Below are 13,160 nucleotides of genomic sequence, written 5' to 3' on the forward strand. Positions count from 1 at the left end.
AAAAAAAAAAAAAAGGGAGGATGTGCCCCTCCAGGGGAAAGAGCCAGCCATGGGCCCTTCTCTAAAGCCAGTCCAGAGAGGTCAGAAAGACTAGACTAGTACCTCCCCCCACTGGCCACACCCACCATCCACCTAGTGTGCTGTGCTGGGGGGGTGGGGGCAGCCTGTGGGAAGCCAGTAGCTGGAGCCCCTGCTGGAGTGGACAAGCCCAGGGAGCAGGAGAGTTCCCCTCTTGGACCCCCTCCAGTGCTTACAAAGCCCCCGTCCTGGGGCTCCGCCTTAAGCTCCTGAGGACCCCTGATGCAGCCGCCAGGGGCTTGGAGGGGCCTGGATAATGGGCCTTTGTTCCCAGAGAAGCTGGCAGGACTTTCGCCCCTCCTGTGTGCTGGCGCTGTCGTCTGGTGGACAGGGCCAGACACTGACGGGTCTGGGATGGAGGCCAAGGGACCCCGCTGGGGGACCTCTGGAGATTCTCTTGGGCCAGACTCTCCTATTTGAGCTGGCCCAGCTGGAGAGCAGCAATTAAACCTGACTCCTGGGCGCTGGGATGGAGCCCCTCCAGGCGGGAGGGGGTGGGGGCTTGCACGAGGAGAGGAGGGGAGCGGGCAGGGAGGGGAGGAGCAGGCACACTCACATCCACTCCAGGCAGTCCAGGCAGCCCGGCCTCTCCTGGTTTCCCTGGCTTCCCTGGGGCCCCTTTCAGTCCCTGTGGAGGGAAAGGGCAGAGGCATGACAGAAGCTGAGCCAGAGAGTGGCCTTCACCAAGAAGAGAGACGTCCTCCAGTGGGGCCCGAGGAGGGCCTCTCCACTAGACCCTGGCCCAGCTGCCTACCTTCGCTGGCACCTCCTCCAGCAGCCCCCTACCTGTCTTTGGCCACATCTGTATGATAATCACCTGGACCCTTCAACCTTCCCAGTGAAGGGCTGGGATACCCTCTGTGAGCCTAGAGCCCTTAAGTCCTGGCCTGAACAGCTCCAGGAGGGTCACTTGTGGGACCTCTGACAAGCTGGACGTGCAGGGTTGTGTTGACCCCTCCCCTGGCCCGAACAAGCTTCAAAAGCCAGACCCTGCCCTGAGAGGCACCAAGTCCCACCTACTCCCCTCCCACTGCTTTCTGCTCTGCCCCTTCTCCCAGCCCTCCCCTTTGGTGACCCAGGGCCCAGCATGATGGGAAGGGATGTCAATGACCCCTCTGTTATAGGCCCACCCCTCCCCTCCAGACTAGAAGGTGGACATCCCCACCCCCTCCCCACACACACAGCCCACACCGCAGCCAGGACACTCACCGCGGGCCCAGGCAGACCAGGAGGACCAACTTCTCCCTGCAGAGGGGACATGCCCATGTGACCAAGCATCCCCAGGGAGCAGAGCTGGGGCAGAGGAGGCTCCAGAAGACAAGATGGAGCCCCTCATCCTGTCGTCCACACCGGTGGGCCCCTCCCTTCCAGGGGCAGTCACAGCAGTGGGTGGTGGGGAGAGGGCAGGTGGTGGGGAGAGGGGTTAGCTGGACAGATTGGGGCTTTTGAGCCCACTCTGAGGGCACAGGAACATCCCAGAAATGATGGGAGGCATCATGAAGCCCACCCCTCCACCTGCCTGAAACCTAGCCAGAGGTGGCAGCCCCCACACTCACAGAGGAAGGCACCCCAGCACCCCTCCCCTCTGATGACCACCCAAAGCTTCCAGGCCAGGTATTACGTGGAAACATCCCTAGAGGGAACAATGGAGCCTGGCTCCTATCGGCTGCGGAGCCTTGGGGTGCAAGGGGCCCAGCCCCACCAGGAGTGGAGGCTGCCTGGGTCCAGGGCCCAACACGGCTGCACTAGGCAATGGCCCTTCGGAGGGGGTGGAAGGAGGGAGACTCGGGCCATCAAGAGCCGGGCAGGCCCCTGGGACTCAAGGAGCTGAGAACTGGCCAAGGGCGGCTGCACCGGGGAACAGTACTGGTGAGGAGAGGTCTGGAGGGCCCTAACTTTCATGGCCTGGCTGAGTCTCTCTGGGTCCAGGGCTCTCACCCCACCTGGATCTGGGGGTAGGCTGTGGGGTCTCATCTGCTTCCACACGGCCAGGGCCACACTTAGGTTGGGGCACTTTGAAGATGATAGCCCCCCAGCCCCTTCAAGGCTGGCTCCAACCTCTAGTAGCCACGGAGACCCTGCTAGGGGCATAGGCCCATGCCTGGGCCTTCACCTCCAAAAAAGAGGAGTGTGGGCCCTCCAGGGACCCAGAGACATGCCTCAGGGCCCACACTTCCACCCCAAAGAGCACTACACAGCCACCCCCACCTGTTCTGGGGAGACAACCCCTGAGGGGTCCACTGCAAGCAGGAGCAAGGATCATTTGTCCCATTTCACATCCCACAGGGGTGCTCATTACCCCCAACATCACCCCAGCTCTGGGAGGTGGACTCTCTCTCCATCAGGCCTGGGGCTCAGGGAGTTTGGGGCCAGAGTGAGAACCCCACAGAAGCTTCCCCATCATCCCCCCTAAACTCACATCAATGCCATCCTTTCCTGGCTTCCCAGGTGGCCCTTGGGGACCGGGGGGGCCTCGAGGTCCCACTTTCTGAAATGGAGAAACATCATCAGGTGGCAGCACCCCATGCTCTCCCACTGCGGGTCCCCCTGCTTGGCCCTGGGGTTAGCCTGACAGAGCACCCCCTCCTCCCAGTCCGGAGAAGAGCTCAGACCTGTGCAGGGGTCCGCACCGCCCCTTCCCCCATTCTCCTTCAGACCCCTGGGCTGTTGCAGTGTCCCCTGCCACCTTGCTGGGCCAAGAGGGGCCACGTCCGAGGCCCACAAGGAACAAAGGCCACATTGTGTGTCTCTGGTGGAGATGCAGCTCTGGCACCACACCCGCTGGGTTGAGGACGGAGCAGTCCCTGAACTCAATCCCAGGGTGTCCCCGTGTCTATGGGGGCTCACCCGGGCAAGGGCGAGCCTGTGCCCAGGTGGTGCGGAAACTTTGCAGTGACAAGACTGTGCCCGCCATCTCCAAGTGCCCCGGAATTCCTGGCTCCCTCGCTGATTCAGGCAGACTGGCTACAGGGGGCAAGTGGGGAGCTTATTCCCTGGCTGTGCTGCTCAACAGGTGACCACAGAGCCATGGACCCCCACCCTAGCTGCATTCAAAGGCAAGCCCCATGCGCCCCAGGTCCCATGCTCACCTGTGCCTCAGTCAAGATTACAGTGGCAGCCAGCAGCTGCCCCAACAGCAGCAGGGCCAGGGTGGGGGCTCCGGCCATGGCTGCAGTTGCACTCTGAGCGGAGCTGGCGGCGGAGGCAGGGGCCTCGAGCTGGGTTCGGCGGGCGGGGCTGGTGGTGGGCCGGCCAGACGCCAGTTCCCGCCCCGCCGGCCCTCGCACAAGCCCCCCATTCAGCCAGCCCACCTGGGTGGGCGGGGGCTTCTGCATCGCCCCACTCCCTGCCGAGCCAGCCAGGGAAAAAAGAAACCAAGTGGCATTTTTGGGGCCAGCCTCTGAGTTAAAATTATCCTGGGACTGGTGAGTTACACACACACACCTTTCAGCAAAAAAGAAAGAGGCTCTTTTCTCACTTGGTCCTGGACCAGGGTGTGGAGGCAGAGCCCCACTCTGAAGGCTCCTTTGAAGAAGGGGCAGTCCTGGTCCTGTCAAGGGGCTGACCGAGTCACATTCTCCTCCCTGGGGTCCTGAGAGGGACCCCGCTGCCCAAGGCCCAGGAAGTCCTTCAGAGAGAGTGAACACATCTGTGCCAGGGACCAGACAGGGCCCACCAAGGATGCCAGTCCCTGCCGTGAGCAGACGCCCAGGGCCATGCCTGCCAGGCTGGAACCCCCCTCACCGGAGCCCTCACCCCAAACTTTAACTGTACTGAGTGGTCCATGTACCTGAACCAGCACTGGCAAAGGCCGGACTCTCACCCGGCACTGCCACCCCAAGAGGAAAGTGGGGGCCCCACAGAGAAAGGAAGTGCCCCTGTGACCCCAGGCTCGAGAGAAACAGTGGACAGGGGCTGGCTGCTCCTTTCTCACAAGCTGGGTGAGCTGTGCTTCACCTGGAAACGCATGGGGACAGCAGGGTGAGGGGCAGCACCTGAGGCCAGGGGCACTCAGTGTCCCGCAGGGGGACACTCAAACGTCCAGGTCACCTACGATTGCTCAGAATCCGCAGCTCCCCCCTGCTTGGTGTCAGAATCTTTAGAATTCCCTGGGAAATAAGGCTTCAGAATTTCTGCAGGAGGCAACTCAGAGCTTCTGAGTCGATGGAGGAGGTGCGTGGAGGTAGGCCACACAGTTAAGAACCTCCCTTCCCTTCCCCATTGGGTTCAGCTGTGAACCGCTTGTCAGGCTTGGCCACACCCTCCAATCTTTGTTCAGTCGCTAAGTTATGTGCGACCCTTTGTGACCCCACGGACTGTAGCCGACCAGGCTCCTCTGTCCTCCACTATCTCCTGGAGTTTGCTCAAATTCATGTCCATTGAGTTGGTGATGCTATCTAACCATCTCATCCTCTGCCTCCCCCTTCTCTGTCTCTAAAGGAAGGGATAATTATATCAGGAAGGGACAAGAGAATCTCCAAAATTCCTGCCTTCAAGAGTCATCCTAGGACATCCTCACAGACGCAGGGTGAGGCTGTGGGACTGGGGGCGGGGCAAGCAGCTCCATCCCACACCTACTGACACGGCCTCTCACCCAACCCCCCTTCCTCCTGTACTTCCATGCCTGACACAGCAGGGGCGCCAGAGCGCTCCTGCTGGACCAGACTTGGGGAAGTCTTGCTGTGAAGTCAAGGAGAGACCGAGTGCCTGGAATCCCATTCCCCCATCCTAGCCCTATGCAGACCCTCCCACCTGCTGCCAGGAAACACCCTCCCTTGGAGAGCAGCCCCTGTCTTGAAGCCCCAGTAGCCACAGTGGCCTGGGGAGAGGCCAGGGGGCTGGCTTCACATCTACTGGCCAGTGTCCAGGGTTACTGCCCACCTGTCTTGGGCCATCACTCTTCCTGAAGCTTGCAGGTCAGGTGGGTCTGAGCGGCCTGCCAGCCTATCGCCAGGTCCCACTGCTGGGCACAGATACTCCCCTCCCCCAGGGTTGCTCCAACGGGGTCTTCCCCTTCCAGGCTCCAAGCTTTTCCATCTGAACCTGAGCCTGATAATGGTCTGGATAAGGACCCTGACCCCTGGGGTCACTGTATGGCCCACACTAGCCCCAAAAAGTGACTTTAAGTTTGTCCATCTCCCCCCGCCCCCACACACTGGACAGGAGGTGTCAGGGGAGCATGTTAGCGGGATGCAGGTCCCAACTCCCAACCCGCAGAATGAACTAGGCTCCCTCCCCCTGCCCCCCACCCCCAGGTGTGACCTCCATCACTTCCACGTGTCAGGAGGGGAGAGGTCAGTCCTGGCCAGGGGACAAAGCCAGGCTGATGGCAGCATGCCCTGTGGGTTGGGGGTTGCTTAAGGAGGGTGGCACTCTGTTCCCATGCCAGGTTGGAGGGCCCAGGGTCCCTGTGTGGAGGACCCATGGGCTGAGGGGCGGCTGTGGCTGCCAGGGTGGGGACAGAGGGGACAGAGCCATGGAACCACCACAGAGCTTGTGCTCCGAGGCGCATCACAGAGCCCCAGATCAGGGCACACCTAACACTGCTCCACACCCTTGAATCGCTGACAAAAGGCAGCCTAGGGACCCAATGCCCAGCCCCAGAGGCTCTGGGTGGCCATGGGGTCAGGCATTTTGGGGGGTGTACACTGGGGGGCACACATGCTCAGGAGGGCTGCACCAGGGTCGTGCCCCAGGCACTTCCACAGCAAAGTGGTGACGCAGCTGGGCCATGTGCACCCAGAAGTCCAGCCAGAGGTACTCATGAGACCAGCCCCTCCCCTGCCCTGGCCATCCACGGGCTGCCGTCCATACCGAAACACTCAAAGTCAAATGAGTTTATTCAGAAAAGGCCTCTGGATCAGAGTAAGAAAATGAGTGCCCCCTCCCACCCCTCCAGACCCTGAAGGGCCAAGTTACAAAGGTTGGTGGGGGGGAGGGGGGTGACAGCACACAGGAGGGAGGAGGTGGGAAGTGAGGTGGAAGGAAGAAGGCTGAAGCCTCAGCCTCCCCGAGGACTGGGCCTGGCCTCCTTGCAGCTGCAGTGACCACCAGGGACAGGCCAACAGAGCTGGACACTGAGAACAGCTGACAACGTGGCTCCCAGGCCTGTGGCAGGGCAGGGCCAGGAGGGCCACGGGCGTCTGCTTCCCTAAGGCTCTCCGGGATGGACACAAGGCCCCACCTCTGTGGGCTCTGCTCTCTCCTCCACCTCCGGTGCTGCAGTGCCTGGGCTGCCAGGGGCACTCTGCCCCAGCCCTGCCTGGCCTTCTGTTTCCTCTTTGATCCCATTTGCACCCTCTTCAGCCTCTGAGCACTCAGATGGGGCAGGGGGCTTAGTCGTGGCCAGTGTCAGGGTGCCACCATCTGCTGCTGCCTCTGGGTGATCACTGGCACCTTGGTCCATCTTCCTTCGCTTCCTTACCTCATCGGCCACCTTGGCCCCTGGGGGCTGGGGGCAGGGCTGCTTGGCCTCCTCTGGGGCCTGGCTGACCACTTCCTGGGTCTCCACCCTGAGGCTGCCCTGGCTGAGGGCGCAGCCTTCCAGGTTCAGGGCGATCTTCTCCACCTCAGAGGCGCTGGCGTCTGGCTCCCCCAGGGCCCGCTCCCGCAGATTCGCCTCCAGCTTCCTCTTCTTGCTCTCCTTGGGGTTTGGTGACTCTGGTCCCTGCTCCTCGCTGGTCTCATCTCCCTGGTCCCTTTCCAGGGCTCTGACCTCCTGGGACTCTGTGCCAGGTAGCTGGGGACCCTCGGCCAGTGGGCCTGCCTCCTCGTCCTTCCCCAGCCCGCAGGTGTGCCTCTGGGTGCCAGCTTCAACGGGGGGTTCCCCAGGGCTCTCCTCCTCCTTCGCCTGTCTGGGGCAGGCCAGCCGGGATGAGCAGGGTGGTGAGCATGGCTTGAACTTCTGCAGTTTGTCCTGGGGCCCCCAGACGAACCTGTAGCGGGGCCGGAAGTGCTCCCAGGCGAAGCGCAGCAGCTCGCGGCGCTGGTGCCGGCAGCGCACGGTGAACACAAAGTAGTCCAGGGCGCTGTGCCGCAAGCCTGGCAGCTGCCTCTGCACCAGCGTCTCCTCCAGGAAGAAGCGGGCCAGGGGTGCCTGGTAGTGCGCCAGCCCCAGCTCCCCCAGAGACTTGAGGATGCGGGTGATGCGGAGGTTGTTGTGGCTGTGCCTGGTGGGGACAGGAGGCGCTGGTGGGGCTGCACGTGGGTGGGCGGTGCTCAGCCAAAGACTGCCCTTCTCCAGCCCTCCCTCACACTCCCCCAAGAGGCTGGTGTCCACCAGCAGAGACACTCCAGCCCACAGGTCAGTCCCCATTCCTACCCTGTCCTCAGGTCCCTGAGAAGATGGCCTATGTGCCTGGATCGTGCAGGTAAAGAACTGTGATGCGTTCCCTAGAAGGGTGACTGTCCCCTTGGTCCCATGGAACACCCACCCTCAGCACAGCTGGAGAAGAACCAGATGGGGACCCTCTAGAGGCAGGGGTCTGTTGCCCATGTGCCCTGAGCTGCTGCCCCTCCACCTAGTGCATCCTAGGGGGGAGAGGGGAGCATGTCTGCCACACCCTCCAGGTGGGATGTTCAGTGATGTAGTGAAAGTGATGGAGCCCCTTGGCAACCCAACCCATGCCTACATGGGTGGCAGGCCATAGCAAGAAGCCCACAGCTGAATCAGGTGGCACTCACCCCTACTCCTCCCGCTCCCTCTCCTGTCCTGCCCAACCTGGTCCCATCCTCACCCCACTCTGTCTTGCCCCCACCCTGCCCTTGCCCCACCTCCACAAGCTCAGAGGATGCTGGGAGTCTCAGGCTCTGAGCTTGTGGAGGCCCCTCCCCAGAGATGTTTCTCGCAATCAGAGACCAGCTGTGCAGAACCCCAAGCTCCTGGCCTGCTCACCAGTTGAGGTTCTGGAAGCGCTTCTGGTAGTTGTGTGCTCGGCACACCTGGCCGGTATCTCGGTCCTGGAGCTGGATCCCAAAGAAGCCCAGCATGAGCTCGTAGGCCTGGACCAGCCGCTTCCTGACCTCCGCAGACTTCTTAAATGCCTGGAAAAGCCCCCAAGGGTGGCAGAGAGCTCAGTGTCAGTGCAACACAGCCAAGAGCTGGACACCTTCCTCAGGCCCAAATTCATCTGGGGCCTTGGCTCAGAAGGCCAGGGCGCAGGAGCCTGGGGCTGCTCACTTGACTTTGAACTGGCACCAGATCTCCCCAGCCTGAGGCATGTGCTGTAGCCTTGAGAGGAACTCCCTGACCTGCGGGAAGACCTCAGGGACCCTAGGGCTGGACACAGGGCTGTAAGCACCCATCCTGTCTCCTGGGTACACCTGCTTGGCCTCCCCGGCTCCTGGAGCCCCCTCCCCACTCGCCAGGCATCATCGATCCAGCCCAAACCAGGGCTGACCAAGGCAAAGCCTGGTCACTCTGACTCTGCTTGTGGCCCCTTCCCGAGACCCCTGGACATGAGCAACCCTCTCAGTCAGATTTCTCTGGAAGCCTGCAAGGAGCACTGAGGGCCAGAGGCAAGGACCACTTATGAGGGAAGATAATAAAACTGTGGGTAGGGGAGTCCTTCAGCTCCTGTTCCCCAAGGGACCCATGAACACCTGTGGCTAGCCGTGACCTGTACCTTGACCTCCAGAGCTCACCTCGATCTCCTGGAGCGTGAGGGGCTTGGCGTGCCAGTTCACCCCTGGCTCCCGCAGCGGAAACAGCCTGTGAGGGAAGGGATGGCACAGGCCTGGTAAGCAACACTCGCGGACCCTGGGGCTCGGCTCAACTCTGGCAGGGCTGGCTGGACCTGGCGTGCCACATGTGCTGTGATCTCTCCCCAGTCAATAAAGTCAAAGGGTGAGGATGGAAGAACTCCAGGGGGAGTGCCCAGGATAAGGACCCAGGACAGCCCACCCACAGGAGTCCCAGCCCACCCAGAGTCCAACCTGCCCACGCAGCAGGAGGGCACCTGCCAGACAGGGACCAGCCTCTCTACCATTCCCTTTCATTCTCACGTTCTTCTTTGCCGCCCACCATTAATGCTGCGGAATTATTCTCAGGGATATCCTGTGCCCTGGGTCAGTCGCCTGCAAGCCGTCCTTAAAGGACACTGCATTTGCAGGCCAGCGTCCGGGGAGCACCTTAAGACACCATTAGAATCCGCCCTTGCGGCAGAGGGGCTCTGTGGACAGATTCAGGACAGCCTCATGGGGCCTCCAGCGAGCCAGCTAGTCGACTGCTCTTGCTATCCCCCAAAGCCAGCGTCAACCCCCAGCAGCTGAGGCTGTTTCCAGCTGGAGAACCCAGACCCGGTCTCCCCTTAGCTGGCCCCTGCCCGCAGAGCCAGGCACGGGGCACAGAGGGCAGTGCGCCTGCTCAGTAAGCCTGGCGCCTGGAAGAGGTGGAGCCAGGATCCAGTACGGGCGGAGCCTCAAGCCCCTCCTCAGAAGCCCCGCCCACTCACCACTGGATGTAGGAGTGATTGTCCTCCAGGAGTTCATAGTCTTCCTTCCAGTTCTGAAGAATGTCCTCAATGAAACAGCCTGGGAGGCCCACAGAGACAAGTCAGGGGGACTACCGAAAGCCCCTCCCCTCGCCCCTTTCATGAGGACCTTGGGGTTCAGGTTGTGCACACCTCCTGTGATGTTAACCCAATTTAGGCTGACCACCACTGTGCAATCTGGAAGGTGAACCCTTATGGCTGATAGAGGGCAGACCGGAGTGGGCAGGCCATGCTGGCACTCTGGGTGGGAGAACCTGGGAGGCCCCATCGGGTAAGAGAGAGTGGTCCCAGATCTAAACCTGTCTTTGCAGAAGGGAGGCCTTGCTGCACCCCACAAACCACAGGCTGCTAGCTGGAGTTCTGCCTTCACACAGGGCCTGCTACCAAGCCCTACGCTGCAGCCTGGTCTCCGCAGGGCACCCCCCACTTTCTGCAAAGGGCCTGGAGGGGAATATTTGAGGCTGTGCGGCCCCTGGCGCGTGCAGCAAAGGAGCCATGGACAACACGTATGTGGATGGGTTCTGATAAAACCTCACCGTGGACACTGAAATTTGAATCTCATATGATTTTCACATGTCATAAATGTTATTGTACCATAAAACTTCCCCAACTGTTTAAAAAGGTAAAAACCATTCCTTCCTGTTAGTTTATGTATGCAGCTTCCTCACTATGGAGGCAGAGTCAAGTAGTCGTGACAGAGATTGTGTGCCTGCAAAGCCACCAGCATTCATCGCCTGGCCCTTTGGAGCATGGTGGCCACTGTGTCCAGGCCAAGGGTTGGGGCCCTGGGAGTCCCTCAGCAGCTTTGGGGGGTGGGGGGTGGGTGCTGTGGGGGTATATCTGAAAGCCACAGGTCCAAACCATGTCCCAGCAGACCAGACAGGCAGAGGAGAGAGGAATACCCCTAGAATGGAGCTGCCGGCAGCTGGGCAGGTACACACCGTTAGGCAGGAACCGAATCTCATTTTTGTAGAAACTCAGGTTGAGCATGTCGCCATTGTCATCTCCTTCTACCAGATCCTACAGAGCCAGAGAAAGGTGACAAAGTGTCATCCAAACAGGCTGACTCCAAGGACCCCTCATACTGAAGCATTCCTGGGCTGGGTGGGAGGGAGGAGGTGTTGGCTCTTGGCCCGTCAACCTCCAGATATCCTGAGGGCTGGTGAAGACCCCAAGTGCCAAACCTGGGTCCCCCACGCCACAGGGGAGGACCAGCCTTCACACTTGGGAGACAGCAGCCACTTCTGACCACCCGTGACGACCATCCCCTCCTCAACAATGTGGGCCAGGGCTGGGAGGTCCCCTTCATCTGCACCCCAGAGACAGCCCAAGGGTTCCCTGAGACTCTTGGGTACAGAGGGCAGGGGCTGAGGACAACAGAAGCCATGAGATGGGCTGGTGGGGCCTCCTGTGGATGAGCTGGCGGCTGGTGCAGTCACAGTGTGAAAGGTGAGGGTGCTGTGGTGGGAGTTAGGGCGTGGTGCTGTCACCCCGTGATTACAGGAAGGATTCAGTCCTGGTGGGCTGCAGGGGTGGGGCTGTGCACAGATACCTACCGGGTAGTGGTGCCGGTACCGGCGTGTGTCCCGTGCAGCTCTCCAGTTTCGGGACCCTGTCACCTTGAGCTGGAGAGAGAGAAAGGATCAGATCCCAGTAGGGAGACCCTCCCCATTCTTCAAGGCAGCCAGCAAGCAGGACCCACCCCAGGGAGGACCCACCCTGGTAAGGGCAGCAAGGACTGGGCCTAGCTGCCAGCAATATCAGAGGGCCCAGAGTAGCTGGAGTGAGCCCTCAGGACTACAGGCCAATGTGCATTCTTGGGGTGCCCCCCGACTCCAGCATTACTTTCTCCTCCCTTGTTTGCTGGCATCACAGTCCAGGACCTCCTCTGGGAACCCCACCTCCCCCAACATTTCCTCCTTGCCCTGCGCTCTAAGCTAACACCTAAGGGGCTGTATTGGAGAAGGAAATGGCAACCCACTCCAGTGTTCTTGCCTGGAGAATCCCAGGGATGGGGGAGCCTGGTGGGCTGCCGTCTATGGGGTTGCATAGAGTCGGACACGACTGAAGCGACTTAGCAGCAGCAGCAGCAGCAGCAGCAGCAGCAAGGGGCTGTATACCCAAGGGCAGTGGCCTTGCCATCTAGAGCCCCAGATGCTTCTGAAGAGGGTTTCTTAGCCAGATGCTGGTTAGGTCAATGGACAGTGGGTGGAAATGAAACTCAGCAGAAGCTGCCCCACCCCTCATCAGCATCCATTTCTCAGCCTCCCTGGGTCGGTCCAGAGGGTGGGTCCTGGTCAGGTGGTCAGGTGCACAGCTCAGAGCAGGGCCAGCACCATGGGTGCACAAATGACAGTGTCCAGGAGGAAGCACCAAAAAGCCACACCGGGACCCAGTGTGTGTCAGCCAGGAAGGACCATGGGGGAATGGAGAGGAGACTGGGACTTTGTAGAAGGAGAGAAGCCATAGCAGAGGGGCAGGGAAGAGGTCAGAGGACCATGGGCATCTCACAGGAAGGTCCACGTGCCGAAGCACTGCTTTAGGAGTGTGGCCCATGGAGCTATAGTGAGGATGGTGTCCTGCCACCTAAGCTGCACCACGTCCAGTGGGCATCCGCCTGGGGGAAGAGGTGGATTCCTGCCCTGTGATCTGTGCCCCTGACCACTGCCCAGCCTACCTACCCTAGGAACTCACGCACCCCTGAAACATTGGAAATGTGCCGAGGTCGCCGGCCTTCTCAGCAGGCCCAGGAGCCCCTTGGGGTTCCTCTTGCTGACCGACCACTCCAAGACCCGGAGAGAAATTTGAACACCAGAGTGCTCATCTGCAGCACGACAATCCATCACTGAGACCACTAAGGCTGGAACCCAAGCTTCCCCAGATACGGTGCCAAGATATCCTCATCCCAAAGGGAGGGGGACACGTCGTGACAACTATCACTTGGAGCCCTCTCCCTCACCTAGAACCCCAGCTGGAGCAATGGCGTACCCACTCGGGGATTGTGACACCTGGTAAGTACCAGCAAGTAACTGCCAGTAATGTTGAATAACCATGGTTATGACAAGTAACCAGTGGTGACAACGAGGAGCTGGTGGGCACACCAGCTGCCCTGGCTCAGGCAAGCCACACACATGTAGCCTCCAAGGCCACCTCCAGATGACATGAGGTCAGCCCCAGTCAGAGCGGGTAGGTGCTGCACCTAGTGAGGGTCAACGGAGTGGGGCAGGCTGGGGGCTCTGGGGCCTGGGGAAGGGTGGAGTCTTGGGTAGGGGAGCCGGGGTGGAGGTAGCAGCTCCAGGAGAGAGGCGGTGAAGGAGGCCAGAGCTGAGGGCTGGGTCTGTCTAGAGGACAGAGCCAAGGGCCTGAGGCTGGGATGTGACAGGGGAGTCAAGGATGTGCTGGGGCCATCCTCTGGAGGAAGTGTTACCGCGCCGATCTGGCCCTGGGGATAAGGGTCTGAGAGTGGCCCCGGATTCCCTGCAAGGTGCCCTGGCGGGGGAGCACGCGGGGGAGCGGGTCGGAGCGGACCTCAGCGTGTCCTGGGAACCAGGAAGCGAGTAGCCGGAGGACAGGGAGGGAAGGGGGCCACCG

At 60.9% G+C, this 13,160-nt stretch overlaps 2 protein-coding genes across 2 annotated transcripts in view; both read right to left on the reverse strand.

Moving 5' to 3' along the window:
• COL9A3 (collagen, type IX, alpha 3) overlaps positions 1 to 3,245 on the reverse strand; it is an 18,916-nt gene extending 15,671 nt beyond the window's left edge. The window contains exons 1-4 of the mRNA XM_010836654.1: positions 3,168 to 3,245; positions 2,498 to 2,566; positions 1,288 to 1,323; positions 635 to 706 (exon numbers count right to left, since the gene is read on the reverse strand). Coding sequence (XP_010834956.1) covers positions 635 to 706; positions 1,288 to 1,323; positions 2,498 to 2,566; positions 3,168 to 3,245 — 255 coding nt within the window. The remainder of the gene's footprint in view (positions 1 to 634; positions 707 to 1,287; positions 1,324 to 2,497; positions 2,567 to 3,167) is intronic.
• A 2,655-nt stretch (positions 3,246 to 5,900) lies between these two features.
• The window catches only part of OGFR (opioid growth factor receptor), a 7,742-nt gene continuing 482 nt past the window's right edge, over positions 5,901 to 13,160 (reverse strand). Inside the window, exons 2-7 of the mRNA XM_010836591.1 lie at positions 11,126 to 11,194; positions 10,511 to 10,589; positions 9,531 to 9,609; positions 8,722 to 8,788; positions 7,973 to 8,121; positions 5,901 to 7,247 (exon numbers count right to left, since the gene is read on the reverse strand). Of these exons, the coding sequence (XP_010834893.1) occupies positions 6,230 to 7,247; positions 7,973 to 8,121; positions 8,722 to 8,788; positions 9,531 to 9,609; positions 10,511 to 10,589; positions 11,126 to 11,194 (1,461 nt within the window). The 3' untranslated portion in view covers positions 5,901 to 6,229. The remainder of the gene's footprint in view (positions 7,248 to 7,972; positions 8,122 to 8,721; positions 8,789 to 9,530; positions 9,610 to 10,510; positions 10,590 to 11,125; positions 11,195 to 13,160) is intronic.

The sequence above is a fragment of the Bison bison genome, unplaced genomic scaffold (assembly GCF_000754665.1).
Source record: "Bison bison bison isolate TAMUID 2011002044 unplaced genomic scaffold, Bison_UMD1.0 scf7180017864063, whole genome shotgun sequence".
In the NCBI taxonomy this organism is placed as follows: Eukaryota; Metazoa; Chordata; class Mammalia; order Artiodactyla; family Bovidae; genus Bison; species Bison bison.